This window comes from Phocoena sinus, chromosome 19 (assembly GCF_008692025.1).
Source record: "Phocoena sinus isolate mPhoSin1 chromosome 19, mPhoSin1.pri, whole genome shotgun sequence".
Lineage (NCBI taxonomy): Eukaryota > Metazoa > Chordata > Mammalia > Artiodactyla > Phocoenidae > Phocoena > Phocoena sinus.
Window position 1 is genome coordinate 15,859,420 of NC_045781.1, and position 19,598 is coordinate 15,879,017.

At 54.4% G+C, this 19,598-nt stretch overlaps 2 protein-coding genes and 1 long non-coding RNA gene across 4 annotated transcripts in view; 1 reads left to right on the forward strand and 2 right to left on the reverse strand.

Annotated features, from left to right (window-relative positions):
* The window catches only part of LOC116744656, a 52,510-nt gene extending 44,576 nt beyond the window's left edge, over positions 1-7,934 (forward strand). The window contains exons 2-3 of the long non-coding RNA XR_004347118.1: positions 6,464-6,601; positions 7,723-7,934. This is a non-coding gene — a long non-coding RNA (uncharacterized LOC116744656). The remainder of the gene's footprint in view (positions 1-6,463; positions 6,602-7,722) is intronic.
* FFAR1 (free fatty acid receptor 1) lies at positions 600-1,595 on the reverse strand. Its single transcript, XM_032614632.1, has one exon. It carries the CDS (start codon positions 1,558-1,560, stop codon positions 658-660), a length of 903 nt encoding a protein of 300 aa, XP_032470523.1. The 5' UTR covers positions 1,561-1,595; the 3' UTR covers positions 600-657.
* On the reverse strand, positions 6,698-18,381 carry CD22 (CD22 molecule). Of its 2 annotated transcripts, none has more exons than XM_032614449.1 (14): positions 18,315-18,381; positions 16,161-16,216; positions 15,528-15,902; positions 14,357-14,650; positions 12,969-13,235; positions 12,571-12,834; positions 11,266-11,523; positions 10,801-11,061; positions 10,455-10,718; positions 8,978-9,074; positions 8,748-8,823; positions 8,431-8,555; positions 7,949-8,033; positions 6,698-7,639 (listed from the first exon to the last, which is right to left on the reverse strand). In XM_032614449.1, exons 2-14 carry the CDS (start codon positions 16,192-16,194, stop codon positions 7,508-7,510), a joined length of 2,532 nt encoding a protein of 843 aa, XP_032470340.1. In that variant the 5' UTR covers positions 16,195-16,216; positions 18,315-18,381; the 3' UTR covers positions 6,698-7,507. The 2 variants fall into 2 exon arrangements, with proteins under 2 accessions (XP_032470340.1, XP_032470339.1); XM_032614448.1 differs by lacking the exon at positions 18,315-18,381 and adding an exon at positions 17,897-18,103.
* Between the last annotated feature and the right edge of the window lie 1,217 nt (positions 18,382-19,598).

The window sequence follows — 19,598 nt, forward strand, 5'->3', positions numbered from 1 at the left end:
CGGTCTGCTCATCTGTACAGCAGCCGCATGGCTAAATCAGAGGAACGTGGGAGGATGAAATGAGACAACACTTGTAACGCACTTGGCATGGTGACTGTCACGTATATTTCTGGTGTTGCTGGTGTTTTCCCTTCCCCCGGCATCTTTTCCTACCAGCGTCCTGTTCACAGTTCTAATGCTGCCCCCTTGTGGGTGTCACATGGTATAACAGTGTCATTACCTTGCCTCCGGCCTCTTATTCAGAAATTCAAAATGGTCTTTCCTAGGAGATGATTTTGGAGTAACATCTCCCAAAGTATACCATCAGAGTGGCGGCGGTTCCTCTGGCTTAGAAGCAGACCTCCCTCCCTCCTTCCCCACAGGGCACACTGGCAGTCAGGCCAGTCAGGACGCAGAAGAGAAACGGACAGAGGTGGGAAATCGCGCAGATGTGTGCCGGGCAGCTTACCTTCCTCCTGTGACCCAGCTCCAGGCCTCCATTCTTTCTCCACCTGGGACGCCATCTTCTGCCAGGCTCAGTTCTTCCCATAAGTGGCTCCGGGGATGCCCCCCAGGCAAAACCGCCCTGCGGTTCCTTTGGAGCAGCCCTCGCTCGCCAGGCGCCTGGAGAAGTAGTCTGGCTCTCCTGCTCCCTGCCCCTCCCCCCTGCAGTGATGACTACTTCTGGGACGGCCCCCCTTTTGTTTTTGCGCCACGTGTTGTCCCCCGGCCAGTGCCCCCTCCCAAGTAGCCGGTCACCAGTGGGTTGAGCACCACGCTCCACGCACCTGTAATGAGCCCCAGCTTCCGCCAGCAGCCTCCGATGCTGGGGTGCAGGAAGCCAGCCACGTTGGAGGCATTGTAGGGTCCCAAGCAGAGCAGCAGTGTGAGCAGAGCCCCACCGGCCACCCAGGCCGCCTTTAGCTTCCGTCTGTGGCTCAGGCCTGAGCGGGCCAGTGCCCGGAGGCAGCCCACGTAGCAGAAGGCCGTGATGACCAGGGGCAGAAAGAAGAGCAGCAGAGAGAGGCTGAAGCGTGCAGGGCCCGCCGAGGCCGGGTCCCAGGCCTCCAGGCAGACTGGAGAGCCGTTCACTGGCGTGCTGATACCCAGGGAGCTGGTGGTATTGTCCAGCCAGCCTCCTGGAGCCTCCAACCCAAAGACCAGCCCCAGGTGACAGAGGACAAGGGCCCATATGGCCACACACACGCCCCAGGAATAGCGCGGCCTCCGGCCAGCTTGGTAGCCCAAGGGGAAGGCAGCTCCCAGGTAGCGGCCGACGCTCAGGGCGGCCAGGAAGCCCGCGCCCGCGTAGAGCGGAGCGAAGTGGACCAGGGCGAAGGCAGGACAGAGTGAGGCCGGCAGGGGCCAGGCTCCCCCAGCCAGGGCCTCCGCCGCCTTCAGGGGCAGAGACGTCGCCAGCAGGAGGTCGGAGCAGCCCAGGTGGAGGGCATAGACCAGGCTGGGGGTGAGGCGCAGCCGGGCGTGGGACACGGCGCCTGCGATGGCCAGGGCGTTGAGCGGGAAGCCCAGCGCGAAGGCGGCCATATAGAGGGCGAAGGAGAGCTGCGGGGGCAGGTGCATGGGGCCCCTCGTGCGCACCACTGGCTCCCTGCCCCCAGATCTCAGGGCCCGGAAAGGGGGCTCCCAGAGTCACAGACTGCTTTCAGCACTTGCTCAGGGTGCGAGAAGCCATCTAGTGGGATAGCTGGGGAGACAGACGCCGGTAGGGGGAGGTGGCCTGGATTAGAAGCGAGGACCACTAGCCGTCAGTCCTCTGTTTTCTCTCCACCATGTGCCCCCTTAAAATGAAGCGAGCGATCGTGGTGTAACGGGAGGAGATGGAGCACAGGCGTGCAGGTCCCAGAAGAGGGAAGGCCTCTTGATTTCTGAGACTCTGGGGAGACAAGCGGTGGAGAGAATTCAGGGCAGAGTTGAGGGACTTCCCCGGCGGCCCAGTGGTTAAGACTTCACCTTCCAATGCAGGGGCTGCGGGTTCGATCCCCGGTTGGGCAGCTAAGATCCCACATGCCTCGTGGCCGGAAAACCAAAACATAAAACTGAAGCAATATTGTAACAAATTCGATAAAGACTAAAAATGGGCCACATCAAAAAAATCTTTAAAGAAAAGAAGAAAAAAATGAACAGAGTTGAGCCCGACAGTATGTATTTTTCTCAGGAAATGAAGCTAGATTCCTGTGTTCGCACCCCTTCCCCAGTTCCCTGGAAAGAGAAGGAGCTGTTCCCCTACAGCAGGCAGTGCCGGGCTGGTGGCAACGCCTAGCCGAGGGGAAGTCGGGGTGTAGGTTGTAGCAAAGGGCAGGAGAAGGAGGTCCCCCGGGGAGAGTCCAGGGGTAAGCCAGGTCCCACTGGTGTCACAGGGAATGACGTTAGCCAGCTTCAGGGGTTCCCCCTAAGCGGAGGCTTCTGGGGATCTGGGGAAAAATTGTTGTGGGGAGAGAAGCCACAGAAAGAGGGACTCACCTCTTGGTGCTGCCAGGTGTCTCTGAGGCTCAGGAGTCCCCTGAGGGAGGGTGGCCAGGATGGGCAGTGAGCCGGAAGGGAGAGAAGGGCGGGGAGGCAGGGCCATTAGCCTGAGGCACTCACAGCCTGGATGAGCAGCTAATGGGGCATCTCAGAAGGAGGTGAGGGTCCAAGATGATGCAAACACAGGAAGGGGAGAGGTTAGAAATGTGGGCTTTTCCTGGGGGGAGTGAAGAGTGCGTAGCCAGCACCTGGGTTTTTTTTAAATTCTTATTGAATATAGTTGCTTTACAATGTTGCGTTAGTTTCTGCTGTATGGCAAAGTGAATCAGCTATACATATACATATATCCCCTCCTTTTTGGATTTCCTTCCCATTTAGGTCACCACAGAGCACTGAGTAGCGTTCCCTGTGCTATACAGTAGGTTCTCATTAGTTACCTATTTTATACATAGCAGTGTATATACGTCAATCCCAATCTCCCAGTTCATCCCGCCACCCCTTTCTCCCCTTGGTGTCCATACATGTGTTCTCTACGTCTGTGTCTCTATTTCTGCTTTGCAAATAGGTTCATCTGTACCATTTTTCTAGATTCCACATATATGTGTTAATATTCGATATTTGTTTTTCTCTGTCTGCCTTACTTCACTCTGTATGACAGTCTCTAGGTCCATCCACGTCTCTGCAAATGGAACAATTTCGTTCCTTCTTATGGCTGAGTAATATTCCATGGTGTGTAGGTACCCACATCTTCTTTATTCATTCCTTTGTTGATGGACATTTAGGTTGTTTCCATGTCCTGGCTATAGATAGTAAATAGAGCTGCAATGAACATTGGGGTGCGTGTATCTTTTGGAATTATCAGCACCTCTAAAGAGCAGGGTTGGTGGTACAACCAGAACACACCTTTATTCCATCCCCACCCCCGCCAGCCCGTTCAAACCGGCTCTGGGGGCTTAGTCTGCTCTACTCCTGGACGAGCTTGTGGGCAGGCCCAGGCTCACTCCCAGATAATAAGTCCCTCTGGTCACCCATACCATCTCCACTTGGCATTTACTTTGTAGGATAATGAGATCATCATTCCCAGTTAGAGCTTCTACTCTCCCCCCACCTGCACAGGCCTTGGGCTCCTCCATCCTCCCTCTCCTTTCCCCTCTGACCTGATGACAGTGGTTTATGACCCTCCTTGTTTTGGCAGGAGGGAGAAAAGGAGAGACCTGGAACAAGCAAAGTCGAGTTCGGTGGCACTGAAGTACCCGGGCTGTGGTCTCCACCCTGCCTCTCTCTGGGCTGCACGGATGTCAAAAGGGGATCCTCCCTCGGGCACCTGTAGGGACGTTGGATGGCGCGTGCCTCCCTCTGGTCGCTTAACATTCCTCTCAGGCCCTGAGAACTTGGTCGTTCACCTCCCTGTTGGGGTCATCCTGCCCTTCTAAGGAGACCTCCTGAGATTTAAAGCGGCCCTAAGCTGTCTCTGTGATTCTCTTTCTGTCTCTGACTGTGCACATGTCTCTCTGTCTGTCTCTCTCCTGCCTCAAGCTGACAGTATGGTCTCTCTGGACTTCAGCTTTCTTGGGTGTGTGTGTCAGTCACCAGGCCCCTATGTCCTCCCCAAAATCCAAGTCACCCAGAATAAGCTTCTCTGAGTGGTTCCCTGGAAGTGCTTCCCACCAGGCTTCCAGAGCAGGCAGCCTGAGATTCTCAGCATATCCACGGCTCCCTCCAAAGAAATGATCTCATTTCCTTTTCATACCTCAGGAACCAAACTGATTCTTGGTCACCCCCCTTCTAAGTCCTACATGTGTCATCCAGCACCTCCCTGGGAATGTAGAAGAACTTGCAACCTGTTGTTTAGTATTTTGTCTTTGGGAAACACTGAGAAACTGACAGAACTGAGGAAAAGTCAACAGGAGTGCCATTTCACCTCTTGTGACAAGCATTTGGTAGATGAGCAAAGGTGGGTGCAAAGGGAGACAGCGGGGGGTATCCCCGGTGGTGCAGTGGTTAAGACTCCGCCTGCCAGTGCAGGGGACACGGGTTCGAGCCCTGGTCTTGGAAGATCCCACATGCCGCAGAGCAGCTAAGCCCGTGTGCCACAACTACTGAAGCCTGCGCGCCTAAAGCCCGTGCTCCACAGCTAGAGAAGCCACCTCAATGAGAAGCCTGTGCACCGCAATGAAGAGTAGCCCCAACTAGAGAAAGCCTGCGTGCAGCAACAAAGACCCAACGCAGCCAAAAATAAATAAATAAATTTATGAAGGGAGACGGCGCGTCTTCAAGCTCTTCTCTGTTTGGCCCTTCCACCTGGCAATTCAGGTGTCCCCCTCCTCAGAGGGCCTCCCTTGATCCCTGCATCCAAACGGGCCCCTCCCCTGCTCCAGCCCCTCTGCTTTCATCTCGCGTTGTGGTTTCTTCCAAGCACCCAGGACTCTGCAACGTCAGATTTGCCGGCTCCTCCACCAGAATGTTGGTCAGTGAAGGCAACGCTTTCTGTGTGCCTTGTCCGCTGCTTGTTGCATACCTAGCAGGGACTCAGTGAGTCAGACGAATGGTCAATTGTCTAGGCTCCAAGAGGACGGTGAGGTCCGGGGCTGGGTCGGGGGCTGCCTGTGTTCTAGCCCCAGTGCTGCCCAGTCACCTGCTGTGCACACCTCAGCAGGGCCTGATGACAGCCACGTCTCTCGGGCAATTGGTCAGGAAGTAGGTTGATGTCAGCAGTCAGGCTCAGGTCCAGGATGGGAAGTCATCCGCTGGTTGCCAGGGAGCCCGCACCAGGCCTCATCAGGCTGGTGGCTGCCTTTAGGTCCTTCAGCTCCTAAAACCCTCTGGACACCTAGACTAGAGACCCCCGAGATTAGGACCATGTTGTGTCTTTTTTGTACCCCCACAACTGGCTCTGTGGTGGATGCAGTGGGAGGTGTTCAGTAGGTGTTTGCTGGATAAATGGTTGAATGATACTGGTCCCCAGACCCTTGCCCTCTCATTTCAACAGTTCTCGAAGCCTTCCCTTTCTCCGCAAAAGTGGAAGTTGCTCACAACAATTCAAACCAGGGAGTTCCCTGGCGGTCCAGTGGTTAGGACTTGGCACTTTCACTGTTGGGGCCCGGGTGGGGGCCCTGGTCAGGGCACTAAGATCCTGCAAGCCACGTGGCGCGGCCAGAAAAAAAAAAAAGACGTCAAACCAGGGACAAAGTAGGTTGATGGGGAAATCAGTGCCCCACTCCTTGGGCATCCCAAGGACAACCTCTCAGAGAGCATCTGGATCGAGCAGACGGGAAAGTAGGGCAGCCAAGGAAGGCGGTGCCTTCAGAGCGCCCATCACAGGCCAGGAATTTGACTGTCATCTTTTTTTTTTTTTTTGCGGTACCCGGGCCTCTCACTGCTGCGGCCTCTCCCGTTGCGGAGCACAGGCTCCGGACGCGCAGGCTCAGCGGCCATGGCTCACAAGCCCAGCCGCTCCGCGGCATGTGGGATCTTCCCAGACTGGGGCACGAATCCGTGTCCCCTGCACCGGCAGGTGGACTCTCAACCACTGTGCCACCAGGGGAGCCCTGGCTGTCATCTTGATGAATGATTAACCACAGGTTCCTGCCCTGAAGGAGAATGGGCCTTGGCCCCTTGGGAGAAGCAGGAGACCAGGTGGAGAGAAAACAGACGGAGAAGTGGAGGAGAAGCCGGAGGGGCCTCCCTGGCAAGTTGGCCAGGGCACATACTAGAGAGCTAGTGGGGGTCACGGGGAGAGGTAGAAAAGCTGAGAGGTTCCTCAAGGTAGCTGGCCTTCGAGAAGGCAGGCAGCTGTGGGCTGTGAAACGACGCAGCAGGGTCACTTTTGAGAATTGCTGTAACGCATCGGCTTCCCCTTTTTATGGTCTTCAAGAGATGCAAATCAGAGGGGAATGTGGTTTTTAGGGACTTTTGGCTCTTGCGTTAATCTTCTTATAACATGACATAAGGTTATATATCTCACTTCCTATCTCGAACCGCCTGCGTCTCCATGTTACAGACGAAGAGATTGAGGCTCAGGGAAGCTGGTGAACTTTGCCCCGGATCATTCGGCCGGTTAAGCAGAAGAATCGAGACTCAGACTCTGTCTGTGACGCCAGCGGACTCTTGGCAACAAGACGATGGACGCTCCGATCTGGTGATTTGCTCGTGAAGTCACCTTTCCCCTCTCCCCAAGCCCCAGGACACCTGCCCCATCTCCCTGTCCCTACTCAGACTCTGCACACTGGAAATCATTCACTGGCTCTTTGACGTGGCATCTGAGCCATGTTTATTGTGTAGCTCTGTGTCTGTTACACGTTTGTCCACATCAGTGTATGTCTCAGACCATGAGACCCTTGAGGAAAGGAGGCACAGCAGCATAACCCTCCCCGTGGACGGCCTCTTAGAGAAGAAACCAGCCCAGGGCAGGGCCTCTACCTCGTTTTTGTTCCTCTTTCCCTGGGCTTTGCCCTGGAGTCAAAAATTACGCATAAGCTTAGTGAGTGGAGTTATCAGAGCAGGGGTGAGGTGTCAAAGGGGTGGGGAGAGAGAACAATACAAATAATGACCAGCTGATCCCCACAGAGACATAGCCAGCTGGGGAGTGGGGTTTGGGAGTGGGTAGGTGGTGGCAGATGGCTGGGAAGGGGCAGGGGGATTTGTACAGCTCAGGATAGGTATTTAGATGAATTTCTGGGTGAGAAGGGGAGTGGGAAAGGACCAGGGACAGACCCTTTGGAGGGTCGGGGTTACCAGTGCTAAGAAGGAAGACTGTCTCTGGACCATGTACAAAGTTCTCTGCACCAACTGGGGTTGCAGTAACTGTGACCGTGTGTGCGTGCATGCATGTGTGTGTGCGTGCGTGCATGCTCGTGTGTGCGTGCGTGTGCGTGCGTGTGCATGTGTGTGTGCGCGTGCGTGCGTGTGTGTGTGTGCGTGCGCGTGTGTGCGTGCGTGTGTGTGTGTGTGATTTCGCAGCTGAACAGCAGAGGCTGAGAAAGTTCCAGCCTCTGGAACTGGCCCCTGCGGCCCCTGGCACCGCCACCTCAGCTGGTTTGGCCCATCATTGCTTGAGGGTCACGTATTCCACTCCTTCCTGGGCCAGCGGCCGCTCCCCAAACCCAAAATGGACCATCTCCGAGTAATGTATCCCCTCGTCTTCTAGGACCTCTGGAGTCACGTTCTCATAGTCGTCCTGCGAAAGCCGCATGGTGGTGAGCGTGGCCTCACACTCACCAGCCTCCCACAGCCCGCTTTCCCTGTCCCTTCTCTCCTCAGCTCCGCCTGGGGGTCCAAGAGCGCGAGCAGGAGTCCTCTTGTCTGGAAACTGGCTGCAGCCGGCCTCAGACTGGGAGGTGCCTGCCCTGGGTCTGACCTCACCAGGGTCTGGGCAGCCCTCCCCACTGCCCAGCCTCTGCCAGCACCGAGCCCACCCGGGCTCTGGGACTCACAGCCGAGGCCAGGTCCCGTCACTTCCCCACCTTCCATAGCCCTGCCCTCTTACCGCGTGACGCTTCTGCACCACAGAGTAAGTGACCGTGTCGTCCCTGTTTGGGGAAAGTCCCCGCATCTCTGAGGGCCCTGCATCTCTGAGAGGGAAGGCAGAGAGATGACCACAAATGAAGGCTTTTGCACGAAATCTGCTCCTTCTTCCAACTCCCCTAGACCCTAAGAGCACCCCCAGCCTCTCAGCCCCTTGTATCATGCCTAGTGCACACAGCAGGGGCTGATGTGTCAAATGAGTGGATGTATGTATGTATGTATTGCAAAGTCCCAGCCTTGGTGATAGAGACCGACTCTGGCTCTGCGTGCTCCTGGTTTGTAGGGACAGATCCAATTCCCGAGACCGTTACCAGGGGGATTGTTACAGAGCAGGAATGAGGAGAAGAAGCACGGGCCTGGCACAAACAGGGCAGGCGAGACACGAGCTCTGCCCCCCACATCCATCCCAGGGTGCAGGTGTCACCCCCCTGGTGCCCTCAGTACCCAGGTCTCGGTGCATCAATCTCGCCAAGAGGAAAGCGCAAGGCAGCGTAGCTGACGGCATCTTCCATCACTGGATTGTAGCACCCCAGGGAGTGGGGTGCTTCAGCTTGGGGGATCCTTCGAGCCTGAGAGGAGGACAAGGTTTCGGCCCTTACCACTCCTCTCCCCACCCTAGCTCCCCTGCCTCTCTACTCTTTATCACTCTTTATCACTCCACTTTCTTTTTTTTTTTTTAATTTGACACATAGTTGATTTTCCACTTTGTTTCTTTCTTGACTCGAAGCTCTGCCCTGCATTCCATCTTTCTCCCATCCTACCTTTACATTCCTCACAAAGAAGCTCTGTCCACTGGAACTTTCCTGAAGCCCCTGCTGTCTCTGAATCCTCTTCCAGCTGAGAAATAAAGACCTGCTCAGGGAGGATGAAGGGCCTGGGAAGAGGACCCTGTGGACTCGGCATGCCGGGGGCTGCAGGACTGAGTAACCGGGGTCGTTCCCTGGGTTGGGCGGAGGGGGAGCAAAGGTGGTGGGCAGTGGGAGGAACTCACCTCCTCTGAAGCTTGACTCCCCAGATTGCCAGGAGGAAGATGGCCAGGCAGAACCCCACTCCCAAGGCCACTCGCCTGATGATGGTGGCTGAGCTATCTGATAGAGAAAGGAGGTACGTCAGTCGATGACACTGCCTCAGTCGGCTAGCAGGCCAGCTCTGCCCTGTGATCGTTGCCTGGGAGGCATCCTTGGCTTCCCTCTGCACAGCCACGGTCCTTCTGGCCTGTGCGACATCTCCTCCTTGCCCAGGGGGTGTGGTGCAGAGAAAGAGGGAGAAGCCAGCCCTGCCCTCTGGACGTCTCATTAGGAGGGAAGGGCAGCTCTTTTTCAAGAGGAGCTCCTGCCACGTGACAGACTCGGGCACACACAGAGCACGTAACCCTCATAAATGGTGCCGCCTCTTCAGAGGGCAGCTCGGCCGTGCTTAAAATCACTTGTCCTTTGAGCCAGCCGGTTCATGTAGGAACCTAGCCTACAATTCTCTTCGCAGGTGTGCCCAGAGCAGGAGACGGCACCCAGCCTTGAGGAGGGCAGTGGGCACAGAGTTATTCGACATCCGTACACGGGACCGCAGTGCCCCCTCAGCAAAAGAGTCAGGTCCCCAGGGTGCCTGCAGAGGGGAGACCCAGGGGACTCCCTGGGGACATATACAATGTGTATATTGTATATACAGTATACACATTGTATATGTTTTTATACAATGTGTAACTTTTCCAAATGACACCCTCAGGCTGGCTCCCTTTAGCACCAGCTTTGCCAGTGACAGTCCTCTAAATTTAAAGCCATGGCTCCAATCATTAACCTGAAAAAAACACAATAAATAAATTAAATATTTTCCCCCGTGTTTTTCCAGACTCTTCAGACACCCTGTATATGCACAGATAGAGAACAATCTCCAAGTGCTGTTATTACATGGAAGAAAGGGAAGTTCAGGGCAACGTGTGAGCTCTCCCACCGTCTGAGTAACAAAGAAGGGTGTATGGACATAAATCTCTATAGGCCTATGGTGCACGTATAGAAAAATCTCCGTGAGGGGCCATATCCAGCTGCCAACAGTGAAAGCCTCAAGGGAGGGAGGGGGTAGAGTTCTTGGGGAGCAAGAAAGGAGACGTATCTGTCCTTCCACTATTTACCCTTTCATGCTGTTTTTACCATGTACTTGTCTTTAAAAAAAAAACCCAAACCACTACAATCTCAAAAGGTAGAAACAAGCAGCCTATCAAGGGTGAGACAGAGAGAGAGAGGCAGAGAGAGGGAGCCAGGAGGAGCTCAGGATGTTTGGAAGGTAGGGGCAGCCTGAATCCCCCTGGGGTGGCGAGAGACTGATGGGGGAGGAGGGAAGACAGGGGAGCTGTGTGTGGAGAAGGGGCGCCTCTGAGCGCACAGGCTGCCCACTCCCCACCCTCCGTGCAGGAGCCGGGAGGAGGTGCGGGACGCACGCCGCAGGAGTGGCCAGGGCCGGAGAAGGGCCCTTACAGTAGACAGTGAGGGTGGTGGGCGGCGACTGGCCCCGGCCCAGCCTGTTGGTCCCCTGGCACCAATAGGCGCCTGAGTGCTGCAGTGTCACAGGGTCCAATCTCAGCGTCTGATCATAATGGCGGAGGTCTTGGTTATTCCAGTCAAACCATGCGTAGTGGGAGGTGGGAGGGTTGGCATCACTCTCACACGTCAGGACTGCTTTCTTCCCCTCCACCACTCTGTCTTTCGGGCTGATGGACACATGCAGGCTCCTGGGTGCATCTGTAAGTAGAAGCAAAGTCAGGATCCGGGGAGCCAGGCACCTGCCCATCTCTGCTCCCAGCCTCCAGCTCCAGCCACTCACACAGCACTTGGAGATCCCAGGCCTTAGACGAGGTCTGTCCTATGGAATTGTTGACCAAGCAGTGGTAAACTCCAGCATCTTCTGGAGAGATGGCGTCAAAGCTCAGTTTCTTTCCTTCCTCCAGAAAGATTCCATTTTTCTTCCAGAAGAAGTGGACATCCGTGGGGCGGCTACTTAAGAAGTCACATTGGAGGAAGACCGAGAGCCCAGAGCGAATCTCATTGCGGGGAGTGACCTGGACACTGACATCTTTGGGGGCGTCTGGAGAGCAAGGACCTCAGGCTGGTCTCTTGGGTCTCTTCCCCTCTCCCTGTTCCCGAGAATTCCTCTCCCCTTGGCCCTGAGGCCTGACTCTCATCCCTCAATTCTCTGTGAGGACTGTGGTTCAGGCTTCGGTCTCCTCACCCTTAGAGCCCCGCACCCCAACTGGGCCACCCACCAGCTCCCCCGGCCCAGGGCACTCACACTGGACATCCAGGTTGACAGGGGGAGACCACAAACACCACCGGTTACAGGCTGCGCATTTGACTGGCCCTGTGTCCCAGGCAACTTTTTGAATCGTCAGCACAGCGGATGATAGCTGGTCCTGGAAGCCTAGGTGATCCCATTTATATCGGGTAACTCTGGGATTACTGGAATTGTAGGTACAGGACAGGATCACACTGTCTCCTTCTCGAATCGGTGTGGGGTTTCGAATCACTGTGGTTACCTCCTTGGGGGGATCTGGAAGAAAACCAGAGAGGTGGGTCAAGAAAAGTCAGATGCCCATAAGACCTGTTCCTTCCTGCTTCCTCTTCCCCCTTCCTGTGGCCTGCATTCACACAGTTCCTCTATTAGCTGAGGGAGGGCTTGTGCTTCCCTCTTGCCTCTGAGAACAGAAACCCTGCCCTGGCCATTTGGCCTGGTTGTCGTTTGAGACAGGATGGTGCAGTGGTTAAGAGCACAGCTCTGGGCGGAGTATGTGTGGTGCCGTGCAAGGCAGGGGCCACTCTTTGTGGGTCTCTGCACGGGTCTGAGGCACGGGGCCGGGTCACTACAGTAAGGGAGTTAATTTAAAAAAGTAAAAGAAAAGCATAGCTCTGGATCCAGAGTGCCAGATCCTGCCGCTTGGAGTTGTGTGACCATGGGCTGCAGGCCTCAGTTGACTCATCTGTCAAATGGGGTCCTGTGAGTAGCTAACCTCGTGGAATCACTGGAGGATGGAGTGAGAGGATGCTGTTAGAGCCCTGTGGCGTGTGGTAAACACACAACACATGCCGCTTCTGCTGCTGCTCTTACCACATATCCGGTGTCCAGATTTCAGGATTTGGGCATCCACATCAGAGTATCTGGCCCCGACTATGACATCCCAGTGTCCAAGGATCAAACCTAGGGATTCTCTTTGTCCTGGGCTCCCCTCAGTGCCAAGACTCACTGTGTTAAACAGGGTCTGACAACCAAGAGGTAATGAAGCATTTTGCCCCAGTTCTCCTCGAAAATTTCAAGACCCCTTCAGGGACTCAGCCACTGCCGAGTGACGCCGAGTCTCCGCGTCCCTCGTGGGACCCTGGCATCTTGCCATTCATTCAAGTCAACAAGCATCTACTGAGCACCTCCCACGAGCCAGGCCCTGTCTGGTGCTAAGGACACAACTGTGAACACAACACTTGCCCCAAGAAGCTTATCTGCCGGGAGCCCCTGGTTTCTGCTTGCTGTCCCTTCGCGGGCACGTCTACCCTCCTCCTGCCCCCGGAGCCACCTCCTCCCTCCGGTAGCTCTGCGGCTACTCACACTGGACTTCCAAGTCAGCTTCCTGGCCAACTTGTCCAGGACCAAGATTATTTTCCGCCAAGCAGGAGTACGCCCCAGCATGACTGAGGAGGACCTCTGGGATCTGGAAGGTCCTGTCCGTCTTTCCGGGCATTTCTAGCCCATTGTAGTACCAGGTGTAATTCGTTGGAGGAGGATTGGCCAGTGATATACAAGTCAGCTCTACTTTATTTCCTTCCTTCGTTGGCGAGGAGAAGATCTGAACCCTGGAAGGTTCTGGAGCATCTGGAAGAAGAGGCCGAGGCCGGGGGGCTGGGGGTGGTGGTGAGCAGAGGCCTCTGGGGCTCCCCTCCCGTGGGCCTGGAAGGCGCCCCTGCTGACCCCCGGCCTGGCCCTTCCCCAGCTCCCAGGAGGCTCACGGTGCACTTGGAGGTCCACTGCTTCCGACTTTTCGGAGCCCACATCGTTGTGGGCCTTGCACTGGTACTGCCCACTCATCTTCCTGGTCACCTCGGGCAGAGTGAGCGTGGGCGTCTCCTCCCCCACCAGCAGGGCCCCGTCCCTGAGCCAGGACACATTCTGGTGCCGTGGGTTGCTGCTGACAACCTGGCACGTCATGGTCACAGACTCTCCCTCTGTCACAGTGGCTTCTCTGGGACTGACCTGGATCTTCAACTTCGGCGCGTCTGGAGAAGTGGAGGGAACAGTGAGGGGGGGGATGGGGATTCTCAGAGGGTGTGAAGTGCCGACAAGTTGCAGGCCTTTTATTCTGATAAATCAGCGGCCTAGACAGAGCGGGCAAGGGTGTGTAGCCACTCACTGTCACCCTTGTTAACAAGGGTGGGCTGGTCCAAGCGCCAGGTGACTGACCGTCACAGCCTCCCAACTCGGTTCTCTGCTCCCCACACCCCAGACCCCGAAGGTCTGGTCTCCACCAGCAGCCAGCAGCATTCCCAGGGCTGTCCATCAGACCTTACGACTCTCCTGCTTGAAACCGTTCAGTGGATTCCACACTTAGAGAAAAATCCCAAAACCCTCGCTGCAGCCCACGAGATCTAGTGTCCCGGTCCCTCTCGGCCTTCCTTTCCTACCACTGGGCCCCTTGGACGCGGTGCCAAGCTTGCTGGCTCCTTGCTCTGAGGCAGACACACCAAGTTCCTACCTCAAGGCCTTGGACTTGCTCTCTCCTCTCCCTGGAGCGCTCTTCTCACAGAGATATGCCTGCCTCAGGCCCTCCCTTCACCCAAGTCTCAGCTCAAGTTCAGCCTCCATCCCTCACTCCCTCTGTCCTAGCCCAGCTTTATTTTTTTGTGATACACTTAGCACCACCTACACATATGTTCTCTATTTCCCTTTTCACCTATCTACCCTTCGTCTCCCTGACTTCAATGCTAGTTCCACGTGGGCAAGAACTTTGCTCACTGCTCTATCCCCAGCAGCCATAGTAAAGCCTAGTTAGGTTCACAACAAATATTTATTGAATGAATGAATGAGGCACAAAAAAATGATGTGAAAAAATTCTTCATCCCGCCCCCCAGGGGAACAAAAAAACCTTAACCAGGTGATCCCCAAATCGGGTCATGGTTTGAGGATAGATTATTTTATTCTGAATCAGGTGTCCCCTGAAACACCAGAGCTGACGACGGGAATGGTGGAGGAGGGGCCGCGGCTCTGCCTGGACCATTCCCGACAGCGGGTGCCCACAGACCCATCACGCTCCCGTCTGTGTGGGCTCCTGTTACCCTCTGCGGGGGTGAAGGGATGACAGGACCCTCGGCCCTCCCACAGACGCAATGGGGAGACTCACGCTTCACATCCAGCCACACCGTTTCCTCAGAGAGTAACTGCTGTTGCGTGGGGTCCCAGAGCTGGCAGGTCAGGTTCTTGCCGTGGTGAGTCCACTGCGGCTGGAACGTGAGAGTGCTCTGGGTGGAGACAGTCTTGGTGGACAGGGAGGTGGAGGTGACCGCAGGCTCCTCCAGGGACCACTGCAGATGAACCTGGTACTCAAAGCAGGCGAAATTCAGCGAGCAGGTGACAGTGACGTCGCGGAGCTCCCGGATGTCTGGAGGGAGCTCAATGTGGGGTGGAGGAGCCGTCTCTGCAAAAGAGCAGGGGCCACGCTGGAGGCCTGGGAGCCTGGACCAGCTTTAGATGCCCTGCCGCAAAGAACCCATCAGGAATCCCCGGCCGGTCCTGTCCACCCCTCTCCGGGCCTGCCTTTCTCTGCTCGGCCCAAACACCCTCTGAAAGGTCTTGTGAAAGCTGATCCTCCTTAGAAACTGTGTTTTTTGTTTTATAGTTACTTCGTTCACACCCCCTGGTGTTTGCTTTCTAAATGTTTTCCAGACCACTCCCCCGGCACTCCTCAGCTGATTTTACGCGTTTAGTTCAACACGTTTAGCTTGGAGGACAAACCTGGCTCAGAGGCCTCAGTATCGGAGACCTCCCACACAGTGCTCCTGGAGGGGATTCCTTTAGCGGAGAGGCCTGTGTGCAGCCAGTCCCTGCTCTCCCCGAGGCTGGGCCGCCCTCAGATTGCAGCGTCTGAAGCTGCATCTCTCACCCCAAACACAGGGCTGCTTAGAACCACCCACCGAATAAACAGGCCGTGGAATGGAGCGAGCACACTCCCTCGGGTGGAGGCCCCAGACCTGTGTTTGGTTCACACCCTATCTGTGTGTCGTGTAGCCACGAAGGCCTAATTAGAATGAATCCCCCCACATTAATACATTGGGAGATTTCACTTGAAAATTCAGATTTCCATCTCTGGAAAAGCCAGGGGAGATGCTCAAGGAGGGATGAGTGCCCATATGCTCCAGTCTGCCACGGGCGCCACTGTCCTGTGGCACCCCGGTCGCTCACTGGCATCCCCGTCTGGCCTCTGCAGGCGACCTGGTTTGTGAGCTGTCCCAGGAGTCAGGAGCTTCCCACCTTCCTCATTGCCGAGACAAAGAAACCCATCCTCAGGGCCTTACCAGAGATGTTGAGGCCTATGGGCTCCATCCATTTGCTCTCCCTAGACATCATCCTCAGCCCCAGCTGACCGCTGTCATTGACTTTCACAGGATTGATGAGGAGCGTGCAGTTGTATCTGTTGTTTCCCAGGAACTGTACCCTCCCCGGACGACGAGGAACATCCCCGATTTTTAGGTTCGTATAGAGGATGGTCCCTTGGTAGCTCTTGGTGGAGTTGTCGTACTTATAATTGTGGTACACGGTCAGGTTATCTAGCAAGTGCATGTTTAGGATACGGTAGTGGCAGGGAATCCAGACGCAGGCTCCATCCCAGGCGTAGAGGATCTTGGGATGTTCAAACGTCCACTGGGCTGAGTCAGAGAAAGCCAAGTATTCTGGAACCCACCAGAGCGAACAGAAAGCATTACTGAAGGACAATGAGAGCATTCTAAAGAATTTCCTCTGAAGAGGCGGGGTGGTGGTGGGGGGGAGGCAGATACACAAAGAGAGAAGTATACACACGCACACACATATACACTGACTGTCACCACCCTGCCCCACATTTACTCTTCTCTGCCCCCATCTTTCCTCCTCCTCCTCCAGCTCCCACAGTCATCCCAGACCCAAGTATCTGCCTAGGCCACCATCCTTACCGAGAAGCAGAAGCAAGGGACCGAGGAGATGCATGGTGCTGTGTCTAGGCGGGAGCCTGGGCCAGGAAGAGTTTGTCTTTAAGCCATCTGGTCACTTACATCTTCCAGACAGCTTTTCTTGCTCACCCACTGAGCTCCAATCCCTTCTCCCTGATTCTGAGAAGACCTTGTCTGGTTGCATGGCAGGATATGGAATTCTGGAAGCTCACAGGGTCTTTTTCTGGATATGCTGTGCCTCTCCCATCAGCCTGAGAACCATGTAAGGCTAGCCTCTCTCTTCCCAGCACTCCTTCCTTTCTTCCATCCATCCATCCAAAATTGTATAAACTTGCTGCCCAGCTCTCAGGCTTTGAGTGGCACCAAACTATTGAGCACCTCAAATGCCAGGCCCTAGGTGACCTGGAGCTTACCTTGGGTCAACTAGTGAAGGGTTTCACATAGGGGAGAAACATGGCCAAAACTTGATTTTAAAGACCAGGAAAAAAAAATAACTCTGAAACCAATCATTAAGTATGATGCCAGGAGAGCATTTAGAAGGGTCTAAAAGGACTTAGGAGAATGTGGTCCAAGGGCCCCACTCAGATGCCCCCATGGGCTGGTTAGGAAGCAAATCAACCAGGTGGGGACACGTCTTGAGTAAAGGCTATGACTGTCTCAATTCCAGTCAAGTGGGAACGTGGGCTCAGCACTGCCTGATCTTCTACTCTTTTAAAAGAAGCAAGAAGCCAGAGTTTCACGTGAAATGACCTTCTTTGAAAAAAACAAACACGGTGCTGGTCAAACGAAACCTGTCTGTGGGCTAGAGCTAGTCCAAGGGCTGCCGAGGTGCAACCACTGCCCACCTCTATGTGTGGGTGCACGTGCGGTGAGCTGGACCGCCACCTCACTGGACTTTTACATAGAGTTACATTTACATAGAGTTAAATTTAAGTCCCAATTTACATGGTCGTGCCCTGAATGCGTGTCCCTGGGGAGTCAGCAGGACATGCCAACAGAGTGTGTCTCCTGTCTCAGCACAGACCTGCGTCTGTCCCGCCTGCCCAGCCAACAGTTCCCACACATCGGCGTCCCCTCCCCAAGCCCCTCCGGCTGGCTGTTCATCTCCTCTGGCTGCGCGGCTTATGCTAAAGGACCGTTGGGTGTCCAGGACCGGTGTGGGGAAAGCTAGGCCGCTGGCTGAAAGTAGGAAGGGGGTCTGTCCCCAGGCATGGCAGCCGTGCTGGTCTGGCCTGGGCATGGATTAGGGCAGACTCTCCACACAGAGCTCATATAGCCCTGCAGGTGCTAATAGTGTTACAGAGAAAAAAGTCCTCAAGGTCACATCTGTTTGAGAGAAGCTGGATTTTAAAAAGTGAAATAGGAGTCTTTAGTGCAGGCCTTTTCAAACTCTTTAACCAGCTCTATGTGTATCATGCATCTCCCAGCATGGGGGCTAGAGTAGAGCACACGACACATACTTCTTTAGCCATGGGAACAATTTTACGTTTTCCATGAGAAACTTGGCAGGGCTGCAGGGTCAGTGTTCTGAGGGATGCACTTTGGGCTCCCTCTGGGTCTCCACAAGGGCTATGGCCAGGGCCAGATTCCATTCCCCGTGGCAAAGACTAGCCTCCAGTAGCTGGGCCAGGGTACCCCCTCTGCCAGCAGCCACCAGTCACACCCTCATTGGGGACCGGCTGGAGAATGCCAAGACCAGTGGAAGAGGGGTGCTTCTCAGAGCAGGGCTGCATGCTTACCCCACGGAACTCCAGGTAGTCTCTGGAGCACGAGAAGTGGGCCCCAGGCCTGCGCTTGGAAGGCAGCTGAGGCAGGATGGGGCATGGAACGCTGGGAACAGTCGGCATTGGGCACAAAGGCTCTGGACCCGTGGTCTGCTCAACAAGAGCCTGTTTAGAGCCTTGCAGAACCTCAGAGCCGGCCTCCTTGAGTCCATTCTTCCCTCCTGGGCACCCAGTGATGCCTCCTGCTCTCAGAAGAATTGCCAGGCCTGGCAAGGGAGATGCTCAAAGACTGGGGATTACTACCTGTTGTCACACAGGCAAGAGGAAGGGAGGGGAGTCCCACTGTGCTCCCAGCCCCTAGAATTGTGCCTGGCACATGGCAGCGGCTCCCTACTTGCTTGTCGAATGCAAAAGAGAACAAAATAGTTTTTACCTGTTTCCTCATGTGTCTTCTGTCTTCAGGGACCCTGGCAGCATCTAAGAGTGAAAGGGGAAGCACAGCAAAGTCGCCAGTGACTGATTTTCACTCTTCTTGGCCACACCCCCCACCTCTCTTTGGCAGCAAAGCCACTTCTGGGTATTTATCTGAAGGAAATAAAACGCTAACTGGAAAAGATATCTGCACCCCAATGTTCCCTGCAAACATGCAAGCAACCTAAGTGTTCATTGATGGATGACTGGATAAAGAAAATGTATACAAAAGAATATTACTTAATAACCAAGAGATCACTGAAGAAATCAAAGAGGAAATTAAAAAATACCTAGAAATAAATGACAATGAAAACACGACGACCCAAAACCTATGGGATGCAGAAAAAGCAGTTCTAAGAGGGAAGTTTATAGCAATACAATCCTACCTTAAGAAACAAGAAACATCTCAAATAAACAACCTAACCTTACACCTAAAGCAATTAGAGAAAGAAGAAGAAGAACACAAAACCCCAAAGTTAGCAGAAGGAAAGAAATCATAAAGATCAGGTCAGAAATAAATGGAAAAGAAAAGAAGGAAACAATAGCAAAGATCAATAAAACTAAAAGCTGGTTCTTTGAGAAGATAAACAAAATTGATAAACCATTAGCCAGACGCATCAAGAAAAAAAGGGAGAAGACTCAAATCAACAGTATTAGAAATGAAAAAGGAGAAGTGACAAATGACACTGCAGAAATACAAAGGATCATGAGAGATTACTACAAGCAACTATATGCCACTAAAATGGACAACCCTGGAAGAAACGGACAAATTCTTAGAAAAGCACAACCCTCCATGACTGAACCAGGGAGAAATAGAAAATATGAACAGATCAATCACCAGCACTGAAATTGAAACTGCGATTAAAAATCTTCCAACAGGGCTTCCCTGGTGGCGCAGTGGTTGAGAGTCCGCCTGCCGATGCAGGGGACACGGGTTCGTGCCCCGGTCTGGGAAGATCCCACGTGCCGCGGAGCGGCTGGGCCCGTGACGCATGGCTGCTGAGCCTGCGCGTCTGGAGCCTGTGCTCCGCAACGGGAGAGGCCACAACAGTGAGAGGCCCGTGTACCGGAAAAAAAAAAAAAAAAAAAAAAAATCTTCCAACAAACAAAAACCCAGGACCAGATGGCTTCACAGGCAAATTCCATCAAACATTTAGAGAAGAGCTAACACCTATCCTTCTCAGACTCTTCCAAAATGTAGCAGAGGGAGGAACACTCCCAAACTCATTCTACAAAGCCACCATCA

What these genes read in the sequence shown, in the direction of transcription:
- FFAR1 (XM_032614632.1), bottom strand. Translation starts at nt 1,560, where the DNA reads ATGCACCTGCCCCCGCAGCTCTCCTTCGCCCTCTATATGGCCGCCTTC.
- CD22 (XM_032614448.1), bottom strand. Translation starts at nt 18,093, where the DNA reads ATGGACTCAAGGAGGCCGGCTCTGAGGTTCTGCAAGGCTCTAAACAGG. An exon ending in CACCACCCTCACTGTCTACT is followed by an intron (nt 9,075 to 10,454) that starts GTAAGGGCCCTT and finishes TTTCTCTATCAG; the next exon opens with ATAGCTCAGCCACCATCATC. An exon ending in TCTTTGTGAGGAATGTAAAG is followed by an intron (nt 8,556 to 8,747) that starts GTAGGATGGGAG and finishes TCCTCCTCTCAG; the next exon opens with GCTCGAAGGATCCCCCAAGC.